Source organism: Ranitomeya variabilis, chromosome 7 (assembly GCF_051348905.1).
Source record: "Ranitomeya variabilis isolate aRanVar5 chromosome 7, aRanVar5.hap1, whole genome shotgun sequence".
NCBI classification, from domain to species: Eukaryota; Metazoa; Chordata; class Amphibia; order Anura; family Dendrobatidae; genus Ranitomeya; species Ranitomeya variabilis.
This window is the reverse complement of record NC_135238.1, coordinates 188,927,178-188,950,947: the sequence shown is the minus strand read 5'-3', so window position 1 is coordinate 188,950,947 and position 23,770 is coordinate 188,927,178. Positions and strand designations below refer to the sequence as shown.

General features: G+C 48.5%; 1 protein-coding gene and 1 long non-coding RNA gene across 2 annotated transcripts in view; one reads left to right on the top strand and one right to left on the bottom strand.

Moving 5' to 3' along the window:
• The window catches only part of LOC143786290 (FAST kinase domain-containing protein 1, mitochondrial-like), a 39,842-nt gene extending 29,820 nt beyond the window's left edge, over nucleotides 1–10,022 (top strand). Inside the window, exons 12-13 of the mRNA XM_077275564.1 lie at nucleotides 159–355; nucleotides 10,018–10,022. Of these exons, the coding sequence (XP_077131679.1) occupies nucleotides 159–355; nucleotides 10,018–10,022 (202 nt within the window). The remainder of the gene's footprint in view (nucleotides 1–158; nucleotides 356–10,017) is intronic.
• Nucleotides 10,023–11,238: 1,216 nt separating this feature from the next.
• Nucleotides 11,239–12,871, bottom strand: LOC143785853 (uncharacterized). The gene is made up of 2 exons (XR_013218115.1): nucleotides 12,737–12,871; nucleotides 11,239–11,316 (listed from the first exon to the last, which is right to left on the bottom strand). It is a non-coding gene; the product is annotated as an uncharacterized LOC143785853 (long non-coding RNA).
• Nucleotides 12,872–23,770: the final 10,899 nt, after the last annotated feature.

Genomic DNA, 23,770 nt, shown 5'->3' with positions numbered 1-23,770 from the left:
AGTATAATTTTTTTTTTTTACAAATGAATGGCTTTTTCCGGTTCAGAAAAATAGCGGTTTGGGCAAATGGATGTTTTTTTGGAAAAATTTGAGTAGAATTCAATTCCTCTTGATTTTGTTTGTTGGACTCTAACATATTATTTCTTTCATCTTTATAGAGTTGCCATTGACTTTCTTAATCCAGTGGCATTTTGCAGAAACTCTTCCAAGATTAAAGGCTTAAATGCCATGAAGAAGAGACATTTGGAGATCCTGGGGTACTATGTAGTTCAGGTTGGTTACAATTCGAGTTGTGTTTTAGGATATTATATCATGATTAGTGTTGAGCGATACCTTCCGATATCGGAAAGTATCGGTATCGGAAAGTATCGGCCGATACCGTCAAAATATCGGATCCAATCCGATACCGATACCCGATCCCAATGCAAGTCAATGAGACGAAAATATCGGAATTAAAATAAACCCTTTATAAACTTGTAGGTTCATTCTACATGAAGGAAAACAACTAAGAATAATGTAGGATGTATTGGGGGACGTGGCGGAGACATTAAAGGCACAGAGGTTTAGCCCAATGTAATAGAATAGCAGGATTTATTTTTTTTTTATGACGTTCGGCGTTAGAAAGAATTTGACTATGTTAATTTTTTTTTTTTTTATGTCAGATATTGATGTTTCACTACTTCCACGCCCTTCACCTTCTTTTTTACTTCTCCCACGCTTTCTTCTTCATTATCCTCATCATCAGCTTCTTTGACATCAACTTCTTCACCTTATTCATCTTCTTCTTCATCTTTTACCTATTATTTTTTTGGTTACATTGTTCATATTCTTTTTATTTTACTATTATCTTCATCATATTCTACTTCTTCATCATATTCTTATTTGTGACAGGCATTCCCGTAGTTGTTATCTATAAAAGTTTGAAGATTACACCTTCCGTTCTGCCTGTCACAAAACAGTTACATTTGTCCGCGTTCAGTTTGGCCTGCAGCATCAGGCTTTATCCAGGGGCACCACGAGGAGGAACGGACTCACCCCCATACACTGCTTAGTCGTCTTCTGCTTATAATTTAGATAATATTTTTTGCTCTGATATTTAGTGTTATGCTTAATGTTCTTCTGCTCTTTGTTCTGCAGCCTCTTGTTCTTCTGCTTCTCGGTCTTCCAGGTGGTCGTCGTCGTCGTCGTCTCCAGGGTCGTCGTCTCCGGGGTCGTCGTCATCGGGGTGGTCTTCAGGGTCGTCGTCTCCGGGGTCGTCGTCATCGGGGTGGTCTTCAGGGTCATCGTCTCCAGGGTCGTCGTCATCACGGTGGTTGTCGTCTCTGGTGTCGTCGTCATCTTAGGGGTGGTCTTCCGGGTCATCGTGTTTAGTCTCTTGAACTTGGAAATGTAGCAGAAGGTACAAGAAGGCTGAGAAAATGCCGAGAACCAGCTGATGGAACTGGAACTCGGATGGCTACCCGAAGGTCCAAGAGCCAATGGAACTACCGAGGACCAGCTGACGTTACTGGAACCCGGTTACTAAGCAGGAGGTACCCGTGCCTGAAAGCACTACCAAGGACCACCTGACGTTGGTGGAACTCGGATACCCAGAGGGAGGCACCTAAGCCAAAGGCTCTGCCCGGAACCAGCTGACGGTACTGGAACCAGGATGGTGAGCAGAAGGTACAAGAGCAAAAGACACTGCCGAGAACCAGCTGACGGTGCTGGAACCCGGATGGGTAGCCGAAGGTCCAAGAGCCAATGGAACTACCGAGGACCAGCTGACGTTACTGGAACCCGGTTACTAAGCAGGAGGTACCCGTGCCTGAAAGCACTACCAAGGACCACCTGACGTTGGTGGAACTCGGATACCCAGAGGGAGGCACCTAAGCCAAAGGCTCTGCCCGGAACCAGCTGACGGTACTGGAACCAGGATGGGGAGCAGAAGGTACAAGAGCAAGTGTCTGCGTGGCTTTTGCAGGACACGATGCCGGCTGCACAGCAGGGGAACAGCTGGCGGTGCTGAACCCCACTGACACATTGGCTGGTGTTTTTCTCTGTGCAGCTAGCAGTACCGGGCTGTTGTGAATTTACCTTTTGGCTCCCTCTGGTGGCTATTAGTGATTTTACTCTGGGTATGTCATTCATCCCTTGTATGCGCACCTGGGTCGTTAGGTCAGGGGTGGTGCTATATAAGCTCCCTGGACCTTCAGTTCAATGCCTGGCAACGTTGATATCTGAGCTAATCTGTAGTGCTCTTGTCTTCTTATCCTGGTTCCTGCAAGATTAAGCTAAGTCTGCTTTTTTGGCTTTTTGCTATTTGTTTTGGTTTGCATTTTTGTCCAGCTTGTATATAATCTGTATCCTGATCTTGCTGGAAGCTCTAGGGTGGCTGGTGTTCTCCCCCCGGGCCGTTAGACGGTTCGGGGGTTCTTGAATCTCCAGCGTGGATTTTTGATAGGGTTTTTGTTGACCATATAAGTTATCTTACTACATTCTGCTATTAGTAATTGGGCCTCTCTTTGCTAAACCTAGTTCATCTCTGTGTTTGTCATTTCCTCTTACCTCACCGTTATTATTTGTGGGGGGCTTGTATCCTACTTTTGGGGTCCTTTCTCTGGAGGCAAGAGAGGTCTTTGTTTTCCTCTTCTAGGGGTAGTTAGCTCTCCGGCTGGCGCGAGACATCTAGCGACCAACGTAGGCATGTTCCCCGGCTACTTCTAGTGTTGGCGTTAGGAGTAGTTATATGGTCAACCCAGTTACCACTGCCCTATGAGCTGGATTTTTGTACTTCGCAGACTTGCTGATATCTCTGAGACCCTCGCCATTGGGGTCATAACACCGGGCCCCAACTGGCGGTGTTGGAGCCCGGGCTCTGCAGGGGGAGCAGAGTGTAGGCCGAAGCCTAATTGAACCAATTTCAAAGGTAACCTTTAACCCCCCCTCAGGTGTTACAAAGTAGAAGAGCCACAGCTTATGCAGCAGTAGTGCTGCACAAGTCAAAGGTTGCTCTTTTAATTTTTCTCCTTGCACACGCTGAATGAAACACGTATAACATTTAGCCCTTTATACAGTCAAACTGTGTTGGAGGCGCGAGTTCCCTTTGTAATGAGACGCAGCACAGATGTCAAGAATCCCACCTTGGTGCTGGGTGCAGCCTCCTGAGCGTTGTTATTTGCTGTACAGGAGTCTGCGCTGTCGTGTTATCCCCTGGCCTAGCGCTGTTAGCGCTGCCCATCTTCTGACATCATTTACTGTCGGCTGGTGCGTTTCGCGATGGCCCTGAATCCCAGCCCCGCAGTGTCTTAACATTGTTAAAACACTGCGGGGCTGGGATTCAGGGCCTGGCGCAGCACATATGTTCGCCTCTCACACTCGGGTCCTTACACCCGCTTCAGACTGTGCGGCGTCATCTGATCCCTTATCGCATGCCACGGCCATGAAGCCGCACAGTCCGAAGAAGGCGGAAGGAGATGAGGGACAGGCGAACTGATGCACCGATCATGCCCATCAATCACACCCTCGCAGTCCCAATAAATAAGACACCGAGGGGCGTTGTGTGGGCCAGGGCGGCCGCAGAGGCGCACCCAGCCAAACAATGATGCCAGAAGACGGGCAGCGCTACCAAGGGGGTTGCAGCGTGTCATTACAAAGGAAAGTCACACCACCGGGACGGTTAAATGGTCACACAGAGGACACATTTCAGACGTGTTTTCAGTTCCACATGTGCGAGGAGAATACGTTTATGAGCCAACTTGCACACATGCAGCATTACCGCTGTACAAGGTGGCTGGATAAGGTAAAAACGCCTGGGGGAGGGGGGACAGGTTCCCTTCAATTTCAGTTCTGGTGTCTGCGTGGCTTTTGCAGGACACGATGCCGGCTGCACAGCAGGGGAACAGCTGGCGGTGCTGAACCCCACTGACACATTGGCTGGTGTTTTTCTCTGTGCAGCTAGCAGTACCGGGCTCCACTGGCGGTGTTGGAGCCCGGGCTCTGCAGGGGGAGCAGAGTGTAGGCCGAAGCCTAATTGAACCAATTTCAAAGGTAACCTTTAACCCCCCCTCAGGTGTTACAAAGTAGAAGAGCCACAGCTTATGCAGCAGTAGTGCTGCACAAGTCAAAGGTTGCTCTTTTAATTTTTCTCCTTGCACACGCTGAATGAAACACGTATAACATTTAGCCCTTTATACAGTCAAACTGTGTTGGAGGCGTGAGTTCTCTTCGTAAAGAGACGCAGTACAGCTGGCAAAAATGCCACCTTGGTGCTTTGCGCGGCCTCCTGAGCATCGTTATTTGTTGCACTGGAGTCTGCGCTTTTGTGTTATCCCTTGGCCTTCCGCTGTTAGCGCTGACCATCCTCTGACATCATGTTATGTCGGCTGTTGCGGTTTGCGATGACCATGAATCCCAGCCCCCCAGTGTCTTAACATTGTTAAAACACTGCGGGGCTGGGATTCATGGCCTGGCGCAGTACATATGTTCGCCTCTCGCTTGGGTTCTTACACCCGCTTCAGACTATGCGGCGTCAGCTGATCCCTTATCGCATGCCACGGCCATGAAGACGCACAGTCCGAAGAAGGCGGAAGGAGATGAGGGACAGGCGAAGAAATGCACCGTTCATGCCCATCAATCACACCCTCGCAGTACAAATAAATAAGACACCGAGGGGCGTTGTGTGGGGCAAGGCGGCCGCAGAGGCGCACCCAGCCAAACAATGATGCCAGAAGACGGGCAGCGCTACCAAGGAGCTTGTTGCGTGTGTCAATACAAAGGAAAATCACACCTGAGGGACGTTTTAATGGTCGCAGAGGACTCATTTTTAGACGTGTTCACTTCAACATGGGCAAGGAGAATAAGTTTCTGAGCCACCTTGAACACATGCAGCATTACTGCTGTTCAAGGTAGCTGTAAAACATAGAAACACCTGGGGGAGGGGGGACAGGTTCCCTTCAATTTCAGTTCTTGTGTCTGCGTGGCGGTCGCAGGACACGTTGCCGGCTACACAGCAGGGGAACAGCTGGCGGTGCTGAACCCCACGGACACATTGGCTGGTGTTTTTCTATGTGCAGCTAGCACATCTGGGCCAAAACTGGCGGTGTTAGAGACCAGGGTCAGCAGGAGGAGCAGGGGGAGCAGAGTGTAGGCCGAAGCCTGCACTCGAGCAAGTTGAAAGGAAACCTTTAACCCCCCCCCCCCCCCAGGCGTTTGTAGCTGAAAGAGCCATTGTGTACAGCACTAATGCTGGAAAAGGTAAACTTAGCTCTTTTAATTATGGTCCTTGCACATGCGGAACCTAACAGTTATGAAATGTGTCCCCTCACAGCGTTAAACCGTCCGGTAGGTGGAACTTTCCTTTGTCGTGTGACGCAGCACAGCCGTCATTCCTACCCCCCCGGCGCCGTGCCCCGGCTCCTCAGCGTTGTTTGATTTCGTCCCGGAGCCTGCGCTGTTATGTTATCCCGTGGCCAGGCACACTTAGCGCTGCCCATCTTCTGACATCATTTGGTGTCAGGCTGGCTGCGCCTGTGCGGCCGCGCTGGCCGAGAGCCCGCCTCGCAGTGTCTTCTGATTTAATCCCACTGGGGGCCTGGGATCCATGGCCATGCGCAGTGCATATCCTCGCCTCTCACTCCCCTCCCTACGGCTTCTTAAGACTGTGCGGTGTCACGGCCGTGGCATGCTATTAGGGACCAGCTGACACCGAACAGTCTGAAGAAGCCATAGGGAGATGAGTGAGAGGTGGAGGTTCAGATATGCACTGCGCATGTCCATGGATCCCAGGCCCCCAGTGGGATTAAATCAGAAGACACTGCGAGGCGGGCTCTCGGCCAGCGCGGCCGCACAGGCACAGCCAGCCTGACACCAAATGATGCCAGAAGACGGGCAGCGCTAAGTGTGCCTGGCCACGGGATAACATAACAGCGCAGGCTCCGGGACGGAATCAAACAACGCTGATGAGCCGGGGCGCGGCGCCGGGGGGGTAGGAATGACGGCTGTGCTGCGTCATATTACGAAGGAAAGTCCCACCTCCGGGACGGTTTTACGGTATCAGTGAACACATTTAATAAGTGTTACGTTTTGCGTGTGCAAGGAGCAAAACCAAAATAGCTACCTTTTTCCTTGTGCAGCATTACTGCTGCACAAGGTGGCTCTTTCAGTAACAAACGCCTTGGGGGGGGGGGGGACAGATTCCCTTACATTTCAGTTGTTGTGTCAGCGTGGCGGTCGCATGACACATTGCCGGCTACACAGCTGGGGATCAGCTGACGTTACTGAAACCCAATAACACTGGGTCGTATGTTTTGACTGTGCAGACGGCACTTCTGAGCCTCAACTGGCGGTGTTGGAGCCCAGGAATTTAAGTTCAGGTGGTAGAAAGATGAACACAACAGGAGACCTGGATAACGTATACAGTGACCTAATTATTTAATCAGGAGGAGGAGTGGCAAATTCCTGCGAGATCCAGGCCTTGTTCATTTTCAGGAAAGTAAGCCGGTCAACGTTATCGGAGGATAGTCGCATGCGACGGTCAGTTAGTACACCACCTGCAGCACTAAAGACACGTTCCGATAATACACTGGCCGCAGGGCAAGACAGCACCTCCAATGCATACTGGCTTAGCTCTGGCCATGTATCCAGCTTTGAGACCCAAAACTTGAAAGGGGAAGAGCCGTCTGGGAGTACAGCAAGAGGGCAAGACATGTAGTCTGTCACCATCTGACGGAACCGTTGCCTCCTGCTGACTGGAGCCGTCTGTGATGGTGTAGACTTTTGTGGCGGGCACAGAAAACTGTGCCACAGTTGGGCCATACTGGTCTTGCCTTGGGCAGAGGCACTGCTTCTGCTCCCTCTTTGTGCAGAGCCTCCACCACTGCCTGGACGCACTGAGCTGCTTTGGAATGCACTAGCAGCACTTCTCTCAGTTGGAATGGAGAAGATGATGGAATTGACCAGTGTGTCTTGGTACTCCCGCATTTTTCGCTCCCGGTTCAACGGTGTGATGAGGCTTTCTACGTTGTCCCGGTAGCGAGGATCGAGGATAGTGAACACCCAATAATCAGACATGTTGAGAATGTGGGCGATGCGGCGGTCGTTTCTCAGGCACTGCAGCATGTAATCCACCATGTGCTGCAGACTGCCAACTGCCCAAGAAACGCTGTCCCCTGCTGGAGGCGTGATCTCTGCCCGCTCGTCATCACCCCACCCTCGCTGTACACACTGAGTACTGGACAATTCGGTAAATCCCTCCTCTGGACGGATGTCTTCCTCCTCCATTGACTCCTCCTCATCCTCCTCACAAACTGTCCCCTGCCTACGCGTTTGTGAGGAACCACGTGGCGCTGACTGTCCAGAAGATGATGGAAATGGTGAATCCTCATCCTCCACCTCTTCCACAACATCATCCCTTAGCGCTTGCAGTGATTTTTCAAGCAGGCCGATAAGGGGGACAGTCATGCTGACTAGTGCATCATCTGCACTCGCCATCCGCGTGGAATAATCAAAGGGACGCAAAACCTGGCAGACGTCATTCATAGTGGCCCACTCTGTGGTTGTGAAGTCTGTACGGCGCTGACTGCGACTTCTTTGCGCCTGAAGCAGCTGGTACTCCATTACAGCTTGCTGCTGCTCACACAACCGCTCCAACATATGTAACGTGGAATTCCACCTGGTAGGTAGGTCACATATGATGCGATGTTCCGGCAGGCGGTGTCGGCGCTGCAGAGCCGCAATGCGCGCTTTTGCCGTGCTGGAACGCCGCAAGTGAGCACACTCTAGGCGGACCTTGTGCAGCAGTGCATCAAGATTCGGATAGTCCCTCAAAAAGCTCTGCACGACCAAATTGAGCACATGTGCCAGACATGGGATGTGAGTGAGGTTGCCGAGGCCCAGAGCTGCCACCAGATTTCGGCCATTATCACACACTACCATGCCTGGCTGGAGATTCGCTGGCACAAACCACACATCGCTCTCCTGCTTGATGGCATTCCAGAGCTCCTGCGCTGTGTGGCTACGATTCCCCCAAAAAATTAATTTCAAGACGGCCTGTTGACGTTTGGCCATGGCTGTGCTCATGTCGGTCGTAACAGGTACACGTTCATCACGGGTCCATGTGGAGGTGGACTGTGACGGCTCCTGCAGCGATGATTCTGAGGAACTGGTGTAAGAGGAGGAGTCAATGCGTACAGAATGGATTCCTGCAATCCTTGGAGTGGGCAGGACACGTCCTGCGCCACTCGCACGGTCTGTACCCGGCTCAACGACATTAACCCAATGGGCAGTGAGGAAAAGGTATCGCCCCTGTCCATGTTGACTGGTCCACGCATCGGTGGTGAGGTGGACCTTGCTACTGACGGCGTTCAGTAGCGCGTGTTTTATGTGTCCCTCCACATGCTTGTGCAGGGCAGGGACGGCTTGCCTGCTGAAGTAAAAGCGGCTGGGCACATTGTACTGTGGGACTGCCAATGACATCAAGTCACGGAAGCTGTCAGTCTCCACCAGCCTGAATGACAGCATTTCCAGTGACAGAAGTTTGGCAATGCCTGCAGTCAGAGCCTGTGCTCGTGGGTGGTTTGACGAGAAAGGCCGCCTTTTCTCCCATGCCTGTACTACCGATGGCTGTAGACTGGGCTGGGAGTGTGTGGATGACTGGGAAAGTGGTGCTGCGGGTGGAATTACAGCGGGTCTCTGGACAACAGGGCCAGAGGTTCTTCCACGGCGATCCTGGGAGGAAGCCGAACCAGCTGCGTGTGAGCTAGAGGAAGAGGCAACACGAGCTGAAGAGGTGGTAGCTGCCGCTGTTGGTTGGCCTACCTCTTCAGTGTGTTTTTCTAACTCCGCCGGGTGCCTGCTGAACTGACAACAGATAGAGCTGCAGTCACACGGAGACCGTGCAGACAGACGTAAACGGCGCTGCAAGGCCCAAAAACCCTCCTCTACGTTATCCTATGTAGTGTTTTTCCACAAGTTAGCTGGAGAAGGGTGGAAAGACACTAATAGGATTTTTTGGAAAAAATGTGCAGCAGCCTGCACTACTTAAAACAAAATGAAAATTGATTTGGCGGTATGACGCAGTGAAGAACCCTGAGCTGGAGACAACCAGGCTATGGCTGCTCACAGACTACAGGGCGAGCTGCAGTCACACGGAGACCGTGCAGACAGCCGTAAACGGCGCTGCAAGGCCCAAAAACCCTCCTCTACGTTATCCTATGTAGTGTTTTTCCACAAATTAGCTGGAGACGGGTGGAAAGACACTAATAGGATTTTTTTGAATAAATTAGCAGCAGACTACACTACTTGAAAAAAAAAAAAAAAGAACAGTATGAGGCAATGAACCACCCTCCCTGAACTGAATACAACCAGCTATGGATGGCCTATGTGGCTGCACTCAGACTAGAGAGTGGGCTGCACTCACACACTCACACACACACACACACAGACCTTGCAGATCGCTGTGAAAACAGCGCTACAAGGCAAAAGCAAGGTGAATAGTAGGTGAACACAGCGGTTGCTAAATTAGCCTTTGGAAAGCACAAAGAAGCAAATCGCTATCTCTAAACTGTCCCTCAGTCAGCAAACAGCGTCCTGTCACTAACTGAATTCACAGCAGAGTGATCGCAAAATGGCGCCAGCGACTTTTAAACTGCATCATGACATCATTTCAGCAGCCAATCACAGCCTTGCCAGTAGTTTCATGCCCTCCATGCTAAACAGGATGTGCCCACACTTGGAATCATTCTCATTGGCTGAATTTCTGCATTTTGAATCTTGGAACTTCCGATTCCGGTATCCGATACGCGGCAAGTATCGGAATCCCGGTATCGGAATTCCGATACCGCAAGTATCGGCCGATACCCGATACTTGCGGTATCGGAATGCTCAACACTAATCATGATGGGTTCCTCATGTCTGTATAATAGTATCTTCTCCTATGTCAGTCTGTGTGTTTTATATATATATATATATAGTGCCTTGCGAAAGTATTCAGGCCCCTTTTCAACCTTTTCCCACAAATGCTTCAAATCATGTTTGAAGCATGATATGTGGGAAAAGGTTGAAAAGTTCCAGGGGGCCGAATACTTTAGCAAGGCACTATATATATATATATATATACAGGGCTGCCACTAGAAATTTCGGGGCCCCATACTGGCAAAATTTTCGGGGCCCCCTTGAGACTCCGCCCAGGCTCCACCCCAGCCCCGCCTCCACTCTCCACCCCTCGAACTGTCCACGGTCCCACCGCTCTCTCTTGGAAAAACTCCACTTCTCACCAATCACACATTGAGGGTACGTATCCACCTTCAGGATGGCCGGCGGTTTCGTCAGAGCGGCAAACCCGCTCGGTGCTAAGCCCCGCCCCCTACTGTGACGCGATGATGCCGGATGTGTTCATTGCACACATCCGGGATCATCGCACCCCACACATAGGGCCCTGTGTTATAGCTTGCGGCGTCGCAGCTGCCGCAAGGAACACGGACATGCTGCGATCTTAAAAGAAGCACCGCATGTCCGGAGTCGCAGGCCCGCCGGGTGCGTGTTACCACGCATAGTGGAGACGAGATTTCCTAAAATCCCCTTCACTATGCTGGAACATCTGGACGCTGCGTGTTTGACGCTGTGGCCCCACGCAGCGTCAAACACGCAGCGTTTACTTAACGTGGACACATACCCTAACAGTTCCCATCACCAGATCACACATATAGCCGGCAGCTTTTGTAAGCCGCCACCATAACACGGTAGACTCTTTTGGCCGGGCACTACTCTGCTGTAACCTATTAAATATTTGTTAAAATATGCAAAACAATTTAGGTATATTTTTATTTATTTTTCAATTTTTAAAATGACCAATAATATCACATAAAAAGAACAAATACCGCTACACCATGACAAGATGACATATTACCACCACAGTGATCGAATAATATCACATACAAAGAACAAATACCGCTACACCATGACCAGACCGCATATTACCACCACAGTGATCGAATAATATCACATACAAGGGACAAATACCGCAACACCATGTCCAGACCACATATTACCACCACATAGTGACTGAATACTACAATTCTGATCAGTAATAAAAAAAAAGCACCACACTATCACCATAAGTGCCATTATACACAGGAGATCTCTACTTAGTATGCAGTGTCTGTGTACAGATAATACAGTGATCACTAGTGAAATTATACACAGGAGCTCTGTATATAGTATACAGTGTATAGTGTCAGTGTATAGGTAACACTGACTCACCAGTGACGTCTCTATGTGAAGTCCTTCATCTTTCATCCAGCACAGACCGCCATCATGTCTTCCAGCCAGGACTCGTTTCTGCAGGAAATAACAGTTATCTCGAGCTCTGCTTGTAGAACACATTACTTAATTTTTCCCAACTTCTACATTACACCACATAAAGAAAAAGAGGCGACATAGTGTCACTCTACACAGTAACAGGACCGCCCCCTCATTTAAAACACTGTCCTCAAAAAATAAATACATCACTGCAGTAATAATATCCCTTAATTAGTCCCTATGGTAATAATATTCCCCATCCTGGCCCCATGTGTCTCATTACTGGCGTCAGCCATATGTTCTCCCATCCTGTCCTCATGAGTATCCATCCTGCCCCATATGATCTCCCCATCCTGCCCCATCTGTCTCCATCGTATCCATCCTGCCCCATGATCCTGCACAACCTGTCTCCAATTCTGCCCCCAGTGTCTCCAGTCATGCCCCCATGTCTTTCATCATACCCCATATCTCCATTCTGCCCCTGTGTCCAGCATCTCTGCCCCTGTGTCCAGCATACTGCCCCTGTGTCCAGCATCTCTGCCCCTGTGTCCAGCATACTGCCCCTGTGTCCAGCATCTCTGCCCCTGTGTCCAGCATACTGCCCCTGTGTCCAGCATCTCTGCCCCTGTGTCCAGCATCTCTGCCCCTGTGTCCAGCATCTCTGCCCCTGTGTCCAGCATACTGCCCCTGTGTCCAGCATACTGCCCCTGTGTCCAGCATCTCTGCCCCTGTGTCCAGCATCTCTGCCCCTGTGTCCAGCATCTCTGCCCCTGTGTCCAGCATCTCTGCCCCTGTGTCCAGCATCTCTGCCCCTGTGTCCAGCATCTCTGCCCCTGTGTCCAGCATCTCTGCCCCTGTGTCCAGCATCTCTGCCCCTGTGTCCAGCATCTCTGCCCCTGTGTCCAGCATACTGCCCCTGTGTCCAGCATACTGCCCCTGTTTCCAGCATCTCTGCCCCTGTTTCCAGCATCTCTGCCCCTGTTTCCAGCATACTGCCCCTGTGTCCAGCATCTCTGCCCCTGTGTCCAGCATACTGCCCCTGTGTCCAGCATACTGCCCCTGTTTCCAGCATCTCTGCCCCTGTTTCCAGCATCTCTGCCCCCTGTGTCCAGCATCTCTGCCCCCTGTGTCCAGCATCTCTGCCCCCTGTGTCCAGCATCTCTGCCCCCTGTGTCCAGCATCTCTGCCCCCTGTGTCCAGCATCTCTGCCCCCTGTGTCCAGCATCTCTGCCCCCTGTGTCCAGCATCTCTGCCCCCTGTGTCCAGCATCTCTGCCCCCTGTGTCCAGCATCTCTGCCCCCTGTGTCCAGCATCTCTGCCCCCTGTGTCCAGCATCTCTGCCCCTGTGTCCAGCATACTGCCCGTGTCCAGCTTTCTGCCCCAGCATGTCCAGCGTTCTGCCCCGGGCCCCACCCCCCTGGGATCGCCGCTCTGAAAAAAAAAAAAGCCGAGTTCTTACCTTGCCATGCTCCTGCGGCGGGGAACCTCACTTCCTCCACGCAGCCGCAGGTGAAGGACGCACTCGCCGGCGGCTGACAATGACATCAGACGCCGGCGAAGTGCGACTGCGCACTGCGGCCGCTGAAGTCAGCTGCCAGCCTCCGACTGGCTGGCGGCGACCGGCGGCTGTTAACTATTGACGTGCGGGCACGGGCCCGCACGTCAATAGTGTCCCGCAGCGCCGGCAGGGGGGGGCCCGCAGCGCCGGCAGGTGGGGGGCCCGCAGCGCCGGCAGGGGGGGGCCCGGTGAGCAGATTAGACGGGGCCCGATGCGGGCCCCCTCTGCTCACCGGGCCCCATACGCCAGTCATGGCTGTCATGCCCTGATGGCGGCCCTGTATATATATATATATATATATATATATATATATATAATTTTCTCTGAGACAATTTCTATAGATGACTTCCCGCAGTTACATGTTAGTTCTCTATTACAGATCCCTAGTTTTGAATGGAATTCAATGGACCTTGGAACAAAGGAAACGTGGATTAACTACCTCCGGAAGAAGATTTTTGCTAGTGAACTGTGAAATGTTTTGTGCCACCCTGTAAATAAAGTATATTTTTTATTCATTCATATATGTGTGTTCTCTTACAAAGGAGCAGTACTTGCACAACATGATTTTTGGCGAAAGGTCAATAAACATAGCTGTATAACGTAAGAAAAACATGGCTGGCATCTGGCACCAAGATATTATCAGCAGATTGGGTTCGTTCTGCTCCGTTCACTGTCGAATTGAGAAGCAAGCGGAGCAGGTGACGTCACATCTGGAGATCGGGGCACGTGTTCCAGCAGGTGGCTAATCTGATGTCAACTACCCCTACCCTTAAAGTTGTGAGGTTCGGGCTCCATGGATCAGACTCGTTTTTTCCTGCACGTCCCAAACACCCAATCTGATTGACATCCGGGAAGTTTGGAGCCCAAGTCATCACTTTGAACTTTTGTCATGTACCTGTCAAGTCCTCCTGGGAGATTTAGGGTTAGAAGATCACTACGTATTGTGAATCGCAGATCTTCCATTTAGCCTGTGTATTTGTGTCCCATGTTAAATTAATTTGGTGCTGAAGAGGTTAACAACTTTTTCTATGTTGGTCAGAAACTTGCAAGCTCCATTTTCAGCTGCTTCTGATCTGGTCATTGCCTCTCCCTGTTAAACCTGGCCAGACCTTCTCTGCATTGCCAGTGAAATCTTTCCTTCCTAGCTCCTTGGAGACTCTGTGCTGAGTTGTAGATCGTTGTTGCTGCTGGAGATTGTTGCATGCTGTTTTTGGGTGTATGCTTTCCTCATTGTCCTATTCCCATTTGGTTGGTACATTCCTATTCTTCCCTATATGCCTCTTTACCTTTGGTGAGTGTTTGTATTTCTGTTGCTTAGGCTAGGTTCCCATTGCGTTAATGGGAGAGCGCTAACGGACAGCGTTGCACGGCGAAATTAACGCCGTGCACCGCGTCCGTTAGCGCTCCCATTGCCGGCAATGTTAAAGCGCATTGCTAGCGCGTGTCATTTTCGGCACGCGCTAGCGATGTGCCGGTCTTTTGTAGCGCGCCTCAGACGCTGCTTGCAGCGTTCGCGGCGCGCCAGAGGTCCGTTCCCCGCTCTCGCAGATCGGGGATCTGCGAGAGCGGGGACGTTAACGCGACCCCTAAACGCGGCCCCGAAAAAGACATTGCGTTAGCGCAATCCGCTAGCGCTAAACGGATTGCACTAACGCAATCTGAACCTAGCCTAACTGTTATCCCTGTTTGGTCTTTGTGTCCTGTTTACCTTACATTTCTGTCCCAGAGTGGAGGAGGAGACAGAACAGAGTTTAACAGGAGCATAGTAAGGTTGGAGACTTCTACCTTCAAGAGTACCTCCGGGACAGGGAAAGTTAGGGTCCCAGTTACAGGGACAGTTTTAGGCCCCCCCTTCCTTACTGAAGACGTCACAACGTGACATGAAGTTTTTGCAGCGTGGTACGGGCATTATCCTGCTGAAAGAGGCCACTACTATTAGGAAATTCCATCACTGCAAAGGGGGCTACTTACTTTTGCTGTATAATGTTTAGTTTGATGGTACCTGTCACATCCACATCATATCATTGCTGGGATCTGAGGTTTCCCAGCTGAATGTTGCACATCACTCTGCCGGCCTGTCTTCTTACCATAGTGCATCCTGCACCATCCCTAGTAAGTGACGCTTGAGCCCGGCAGTCCACATAAGATATAAGAAAACATGAACCCTCAAACCAGGGCCCCTTCTTCCATTGCCTCATTGTATGGGTCTGATGCTGACATAACATGCCCAGTACTGATGCTTGCAGCAAAGGACGGGTGAGCTCGGGCACCATGACCTGTCTGTAGCCCCATACATACAGCTGTGCTGACTTAATCACAGCCGGAATTTACTTTTTTTTAGCAATTTTATCATTTTTGATCTTCTTGTGCACAACCATACCCCACGCCCCCCAAAAAACAAACCAAAACAAAACACCGACAAGTGTTTTCTTAAAGGTAATCTGTCATCAGAATTTTACTACCAATTTATATCCTCCTGTTTCGGGACGACCATAATGGTAAAATGTTGTGCTAGAGGTGTCACTAGTGAGCCTTTATCAAGTCTGATATTTTTTTTTTTTTCCCTGATTTTGGTTAAATTAACCCCTTCACCTCGAAGCCTGTTTTCACCTAAGTGACAGAGCCAATTTTTACAATTCTGACCACTGTCACTTTATGAGGTCATAACTCTGAAACGCTTCAACGGATCCTGGTGATTCTGACATTGTTTTCTCGTGACATATTGTATTTTGTGATAGTGGTAAAACTTCTTCGATATGACTTGCATTTAATTGTGAAAAAAACAGAAATTTGTCGAAAATTATGAAAATTTAGCAATTTTCAAATTTTTCATTTTTCTGCCCTCAAATTAGAGAGATATATCACATAATATAGTTAATAAACAACATTTCCCACATGTCTGCTTTACATCAGCACAATTTTGGAAACATAATTTTTTTTTGTTAGGGAGTTATAAGGGTTAAAAGTTGACCAGCGATTTTTCATTTTTGCAACAAAAAATTTGCAAAACCATTTTTTTTAGGGACCACCTCACACTTGAAGTGACTTTGAGGGGTCTATATGACAGAAAATGCCCAAAAGTGACACCATTCTAAAAACTGCACCCCTCAAGGCACTCAAAACCACATTCAAAAAGTTTATTAACCCTTCAGGTGCTTCACAGGAATTTTTGGAATGTTTAAAAAAAATTGAACATTAAACTTTTTTTTTACAAAATTTTTACTTCAGATCCAATTTGTTTTATCTTACCAAGGGTAACAGGAGAAATTGGACCACAAAAGTCGTTGTACAATTTGTCCTGAGTACGCCGATACCCCACATGTTGGGGTAAACCAATGTTTGGGCACATGGCAGAGCTCGGAAGGGAAGGAGCGCCATTTGACTTTTCAATGCAAAATTGGCTGGAATTGAGATCGGAACCCATGTCGCGTTTGGAGAGCCCCTGACGTGCCTAAACAGTAGAAACCCCCCACAAGTGACCCCATTTTGGAAAGAAGACCCCCTAAGGATCTTATCTAGATGTGTGGTGAGCCCTTTTAACCCCCAATTGTTTCACTAAAGTTTAGAATGTAGCGCCGTGAAAATTAAAAAATCATTTTTTCTTTCCACAAAATGATGTTTTAGCCCGCAATTTTTTTTCCCCAAGGGTAACAGGAGAAATTGGACCACAAAAGTTATTGTGCAATTTGTCCTGAGTACGCTAATACCCCATACATGGGGGGAAACCACTGTTTGGGCGCACGGCAGAGCTCGGAAGATAAGGACCGCCGTTTGAAATGCAGATTTAGATGGATTGGTCTGCAGGCATCATGTTGCATTTGCAGAGTCCCTGATGTACCTAAACAGTAGAACCCCCCCACAAGTGACCCCATATTGGAAACTAGACCCCCCAAGGAACTTATCTAGATGTGTTGTGAGAACTTTGAACCAACAAGTGTTTCACTACAGTTTATAACGCGGAGCCGTGAAAATAAAAAATATTTTTTTTCCACGAAAATGATATTTTAGCCCCCACATTTTTTTTTCCCAAGGGAAACAGGAGAAATTGGACCACAAAAGTTGTTGTCCAATTTGAGCTGAGTACGCTGATACCCCATATATGGGGGGGGACCTGTTATGGTCTGGTGATTAAGGAGCGACATGCGACTAGCTCTGAGCAGGTGGTAACTATACCGACCGCAGTTCCTGATCTTAACACAGACACTAGCAGTATCCGTGGGATGTTCCTGTCACTCCCTGGACACCTCGTCACAGCCGGAGAACTAGCTACCCCTAAAGGTAGAAGCAGGAAAGCTATCTTGCCTCAGAGAAAATCCCCAAAGGATAGGACAGCCCCCCACAAATAATGACTGTGAGAGGAGAAGGAAATGACATACGTAGTATGAAACAAGATTTAGCAAAGGAGGCCACTACTAGCTAGAAAGAATTAGTACAGGACAGAACACTGTGCGGTCAGTAATAAAAACTAGAAAAAGTCCACCGCAGAGAAATGCAAAAATCTCCACACCTGACTAAAGGTGTGGAGGGCAAACTCTGCTGCCCAGAGCTTCCAGCTTAGCTGACTAGATACATACTGATAAGCTGGACAAATGAGCAAAACATAGAAAGTGCAAAACAACAAAGTCCACAACAAGTGAACTGCAAAAAGACAAGCAAGGACTTAGCTTTGCTGAAATGGTCAGAGTGACAGGGAAATCCTCAGAGAGCCATGACTCCAAGCTCAACAATTGACAACTGGCATTGAATTAGGGAAAAGGCCAGACTAATATAGCAGAGCCAGAAAGACGATCAGTGAAAACAGCTGCTGATGCTAAATCCAAGAAGCAGCCATACCACTCAAAACCACAGGAGGGAGCCCAAGAGCAGAACTCACAAAAATGCTACTTATAACCACCGGAGGGAGCCCAAGAGCGGAATTCACAACAGGGACCACTGTTTGGGCGCACGGCAGAGCTCGAAAGGGAAGGAGCGCTGTTTGAAATGTAGACTTAGATGGATTGGTCTGCAGGCGTCATGTTGCATTTGCAGAGTCCCTGATGTACCTAAACAGTAGAAACCCCCCACAAGTGACCCCATATTGGAAACTAGACCCCCCAAGGAACTTATCTAGATGTTTTGTGAGAACTTTGAACCAACAAGTGTTTCACTACAGTTTATAACGCAGAGCCGTGAAAATAAAAAATATTTTTTTTTTCACGAAAATGATTTTTCACGTTTTTATTTTCCCAAGGGCATCAGGAGAAATTGGACCACAAAAGTTGTTGTCCAACTTGTCCTGAGAACGTTGATACCCCATATGTTCGGGGGGACCACTGTTTGGGCGCACAGGAGAACTCGGAAGGGAAGGAGCACTGTTTTAGTTTTTCAAAGCAGAATTGGCTGGAATTGAGATCGGACACCATGTCGCGTATGGAAAGCCCCCTGATGTGCCTAAACAGTGGAAACCCCCAATCATAACTGAAACCCTAACCACAGCCCTAACCCTAGCCCTAACCCCGACCTTAACCCCAGCCCTAACCCTAGCCCTAACCCCAACCCTAACCCTGGCCCTAACTCTAGCCCTAACCCTAGCCCTAACCCTAATCCTAATGGGAAAATGGAAATACATACATTTTTTAAAATTTTATTATTTTTCCCTAACTAAGGGGGTGATGAAGGGGGGTTTGATTTACTTTTATAGCGTTTTTTTGGCGGATTTTTATGGTTGGCAGCCATCACACACTAAAAGACGCTTTTTATTGCAAAAAATAATTTTTGCATCACCACATTTTGAGAGCTATAATTTTTCCATATTTTGGTCCACAGAGTCATGTGAGGTCTTGTTTTTTGTGGGACGAGTTGACGTTTTTATTGGTACCATTTTCGGGCACATGACATTTTTTGATCGCTTTTTATTACGATTTTTGGGAGGCGGAATGAACAAAAACCAGCAATTCCTGAAATTCTTTTAGGGGGGGCGTTTATACCATTCCACGTGTGGTAAAATTGATAAAGCAGCTTTATTCTTCATGTCAGTACGATTACAGCGATACCTCATTTATGTAATTTTTTTATGTTTTGGCGCTTTTACACAATAAAAACTATTTTATATAAAAAAATAATTGTTTTTGCATCGCTTTATTCTGAGAGCTATAACTTTTTTATTTTTCTGCTGATGATGCTGTATGGCAGCTTTTTTTTTGCAAGACAAGATGACGTTTTCAGCGGTACCATGGTTATTTATATACGTCTTTTTGATCGCGTGTTATTTCACTTTTTGTTTGGCGGTATGAGAATAAAGCGTTTTTTGCCTTTTTTTTTTTTTTACGGTGTTCACTGAAGGGGTTAACTAGTGATATAGTTTTATAGGTGGGGTCGTTACGGACGCGGCGATACTAAATATGTGTACTTTTATTATGTGATTTTTTTAAAAAATTTAGATAAAGAAATGTATTTATGGGAATATTTTTTTTTTTTTTTCTTTATTTAGGATTTTTTTTTTTATTTTTTTTTTACACATGTGGACTTTTTTTTTTTTTTACTTTGCCCCAGGGGGGGACATCACAGATCGGTGATCTGACAGTGTGCACAGCACTCTGTCAGATCACCGATCTCACAGACAAGGGCAGAGGCTTGCCGGCGCCTGCTCTCAGCAGCTCTTGCAGGCGCCGGCAAGCCAGGTCAGTAAATGACCCGGAAGGAGTCCCGCAGCCATCTTGGATCCGGGGACTCCTTCCAGGTCACCGGAGCAGCGCGATCTCATCGCGTTGCTCCGGTGGGAGAGCGCAGGGAGCCCCCGTCCCTGCGCGATCCCCCTCTATGCCGCTGTCACTATTGAAAGCGGCATCAGAGGGGTTAAATGCCCGTGATCGGCGATAGCGCCGATCGTGGGCATTGCTGCGGGGTGTCAGCTGTCATATACAGCTGACACCCGCACCCGATCACCGCGGCGCTCAGCGTGAGACCGCGGTGATCGGTCCGCCGTACTAGTACTGCGGCTGGCACAAATGCAGTGCCGGCAGCGCAGTACTAGTACGGCGGATGTCGCGAAGGGGTTAATATCTGACATTCTTATCCCCCTGCCTTGTTAGCAAATAGTTTCAGACATGCTGTGTATTTACATCACATGGCCAAAGAAATTGGGTGGGAGCCACTGATTTACTATATATCTAATTCCAAGTGACTGTACATTTACTTAAAGTCATAGGAAAGGGTCTAATGCTCAAATGACTTTATACAATTGTTTTCTTTGCATCCACCCAAGAACTGGTTGCAAATTCATGACCACTAGGGGTCTCACTAATCCACTGTCCACAGTCTGCGAGGCGTGGTCCTTCTGGGCAGCAAAAACAGGAACTATGGGAGTGTCCTACACGATCTGATTCTGCAGGGGAAGTGCATGTCTTCAGTGCCATCTCACAGATCTGCGGAGCATCATTTCTCTCTGTACGATATACCTTGATTCAACTTGTCCAAGTGTTTTTGCAGTACCATTATATCTCCATCCATGATTTCTCAAGCACTTTTCCAAAATTGTGTAGTCAAGCTAAGTGAATTCACTATATACCTTTCTGTTATTTCATAAGCAGTTGCGATGATCGGCATCTTCTCTGAAGTACTGATGAAAACAGAATCATTTTACTTCTTTTCAAGAACAGTTTAGTGCTTCTATTGGTTTCTGTTCTAACTTGGCTTGTCCCATGACTTCTATCTCACTAAGGCCAGTCTCACACGTCCAGATAATTCCGGCACTGGAAAAATCGGTACCGGAGGTGTCCGTGTGTCCGTGAGCTCACGTGGCACATCAGTGTGGCACACGTGCGGCAGCCGTGTGCCGCCCGTGTGCCAACTGGGTACCACACGAACCGTGCAGGAGACAGCGCTACAGTAAGCGCTGTCCCCTGCTTTGGGTGCTGAAGCCGCTATTCATTTCTTCTCTCCAGCAGCGTTCGCTGGAGAGAAAGAATGAAAAATCATTGTTTTTTTATTTTTTTTTTCCGGTCAAAATAAAGTACCCTGTAACCAACCCCCTCCCACCTACTGTGCGCCCGCCCGCTGGAAATAAAATACTCACCCAGCTCCCTCGATGCGTCCTCTCAGCGCCGCAGCTTGTCCTGTATGAGCGGTCACATAGTGCTGCTCATTACAGTGATGAATATGCGGCTCCACCTCCCATAGGGACACACAGATGGCATACGGACAGCATCCGTGTGCGGTACGTGTTTTACACGGACCCATTGACTTTAATGATGTGTGATACGTGCGCTCCCACGAACACTGACATGTCTCCGTGTTTTTCAAACGGACACACGGTCCGTGAAAACACACTGACATGTGCAGAGACACATTGATTTTAATGTGTCTACGTGAGTCAGTGTCTCCGGTACGTGAGAAAGCTGTCACCACACGTACCGGAGCCACTGACGTGTGAAACCGGCCTAATGATACAAGGAGTTTTCCATTCTCTACCAATGATGTAGCAGCATGTCTCCCCAGTGTCAGACTGGGGTGTTTAGAGCCCAATAGACGAATGCGAAGGGTCACCCCACAGCTGCAAGAAAAGATTTTCTTTTTGATCTTATGCTCAAGGACCAAGTGTTCTACCATTCAGTACATGTGCAAAACAGGACCCTAATGTACATGCTCCAAGTTAAAAATTAGGTGTCCATCAAGCAATTAAAACCCTTTTTTAACAACTTCCACTGCCAATAATAATAATAATAATAATAATAATAATCTTTATTTATATAGCGCCAACATATTCCGCAGAGCTTTACAGTTTAACAGTTTCAAACACAGCAGTCATAGGTAACAACGTTAACAATACAGTAATAAAGCACAATAAGACGACCCTGCTCGTGAGAGCTTACAATCTACAATGAGGTGGGGAGATACAACGTACAGAAGCTTATTTACAATGATGGTCCAGCCATCTTCAGGGGGTGGGGGGTAGATGGAGATAGTGAATGGGCTACACACACACACAAACATAAAATGAGTTTGATTAGGGAACGTGACAGGCCGCTCTGAACAAATTTGTTTTGAGCGAGCGCTTAAAACTATGCAAGTTGTGGCTGGTCCTAATATCTTGGGGTAGAGCATTCCAGAGGATTGGCGCAGCACGGGAGAAGTCTTGGAGTCGGGAGTGGGAGGTACGGATTAGTGCAGAGGTTAGTCGAAAGTCATTTTGCAGAGCGCAGCGGTCGGTTAGGCCGATAATGGCAGGGAGTGCTGCTGTGTGCTGGAAAAAATCAAGGTAAAGTTTATTGTTACTGTTGTACAAATATGTATAAACCTAGATTTGCTATTTCTTTTAAAATCTTTGCATACCCTTTCCACCTTTTTCATAACTCATCACAGTTTTCTCCTGTTAATTGTAATGTAGGCCAGCCTCTTGTCTCCGTACATTTCATAATACACTGTTGGGGGAACATTTATCAGGACCGTCATGTCATATGACGGTCTTGATATCTCCCTTGCAGGTGCAGGATGTCCCATAGGGTCACATGACTGATATTTTTGGTTCATGTTTTGGCAGTGTAGTGCGCAAGCTTCCTCCCTCCTTATTTTCTTCCTGACTTCTCGATGTATACATCCTGAATGCGCCCAGTGGCATGAGGTACTGCACTATGTGTGTCTTACAACACAATGAGTGTTATAAAGAGTAAAAATACGCGTGGAAAATAAAATTGAGTTGAAAATATTGTTTGCATGCAGTTTCAGATCTATCCAATATATTTTTTTGCTGTGTTACACAAAAGCATTCCACCTCAAGCCACAAATATTAATTACTTTTAATAACATATTGTAAAGTAATATCTTATAAAATTAAAAAATGTATGTCTGTCTATCACCCTACCTGTTCCCTCTGTTCTGCTAATGACCTAAGGCCGACGTCACACTGGCATATTGCATCGGATGCGAGAGCACAGTCCTCTGCACAGTCAAAACACATGACCCAGTGTTATTGGGTTTTAGTAACGTCAGCTGATCCCCAGCTGTGTATGCGGCAATGTGTCCTGCAACCGCCACGCTGACACAACAACTGAAATTTAAGGGAACCTGTCCCCCCCCAAGCGTTTGTTACTGAAAGAGCCACCTTGTGCAGCAGTAATGCTGCACAAGGTACAGGTAGCTATTTTAGTTTTGCTCCTTGCTCATGCTGAACTTAACACTTATACAATGTGTCCCCTGATGCCGTAAAACTGTCCCGGAGGTGGGACTTTCCTTCGTAACGGGACTTTCCCAGCCGTCATCCCTACCCCCTTGGCGCCGTGCGCCACCTCCTTAGCGGTGTTTGAATCTGTCTAGTAGCCTGTGCTGTTTTGTTCAACCTTGGCCATGCGCAGTCTGCGCTGCCCGTCTTCTGACATCATTTGGTGTCAGGCAGACTGGGCCTGTGAGGCCGCGCTGCCCGAGATCCCTCCTCGCAGTCTCTTCTGATTTAATCATACTGCGGGCCTGGGATCCATGGGCATGCGCAGTGCATATCTTCACCTCAGGCTCTCACTCATCTCCCTCCGCCTTCTTCAGACTGGGCCACTGCCGTGACGCGCGGTGCATATATTCGCCTCTCACTCATCTCCTTCCGCCTTCTTCAGACTGTGCGGCTTCACGGCCGTGGCATGTGATTAGGGATCAGCTACCGCCGCACAGTCTAAAGCAGGCGAAAGGACGTGAGTGAGAGGCGAACATATTTACTGCGCAAGGCCATGAATCCCAGCCCCACAGTGTGAATAAATCACAAGACACTGCGGGGCTGGGATTCATGGGCAGCGCGACCGCACAGGCTGACATCAAATGATGTCAGAAGACAGGCAGCGCTAACAGCGCATGGCCAAGGGATAACATAACAGCGCAGACTCCGGTACACAAAAAAGCAGCGCTCAGGAGGCTGCGCCCAGCGCCAAGGGGGTATTTTTAACAGCTGTGCTGCGTGTCATTAAGAAGGAAAGT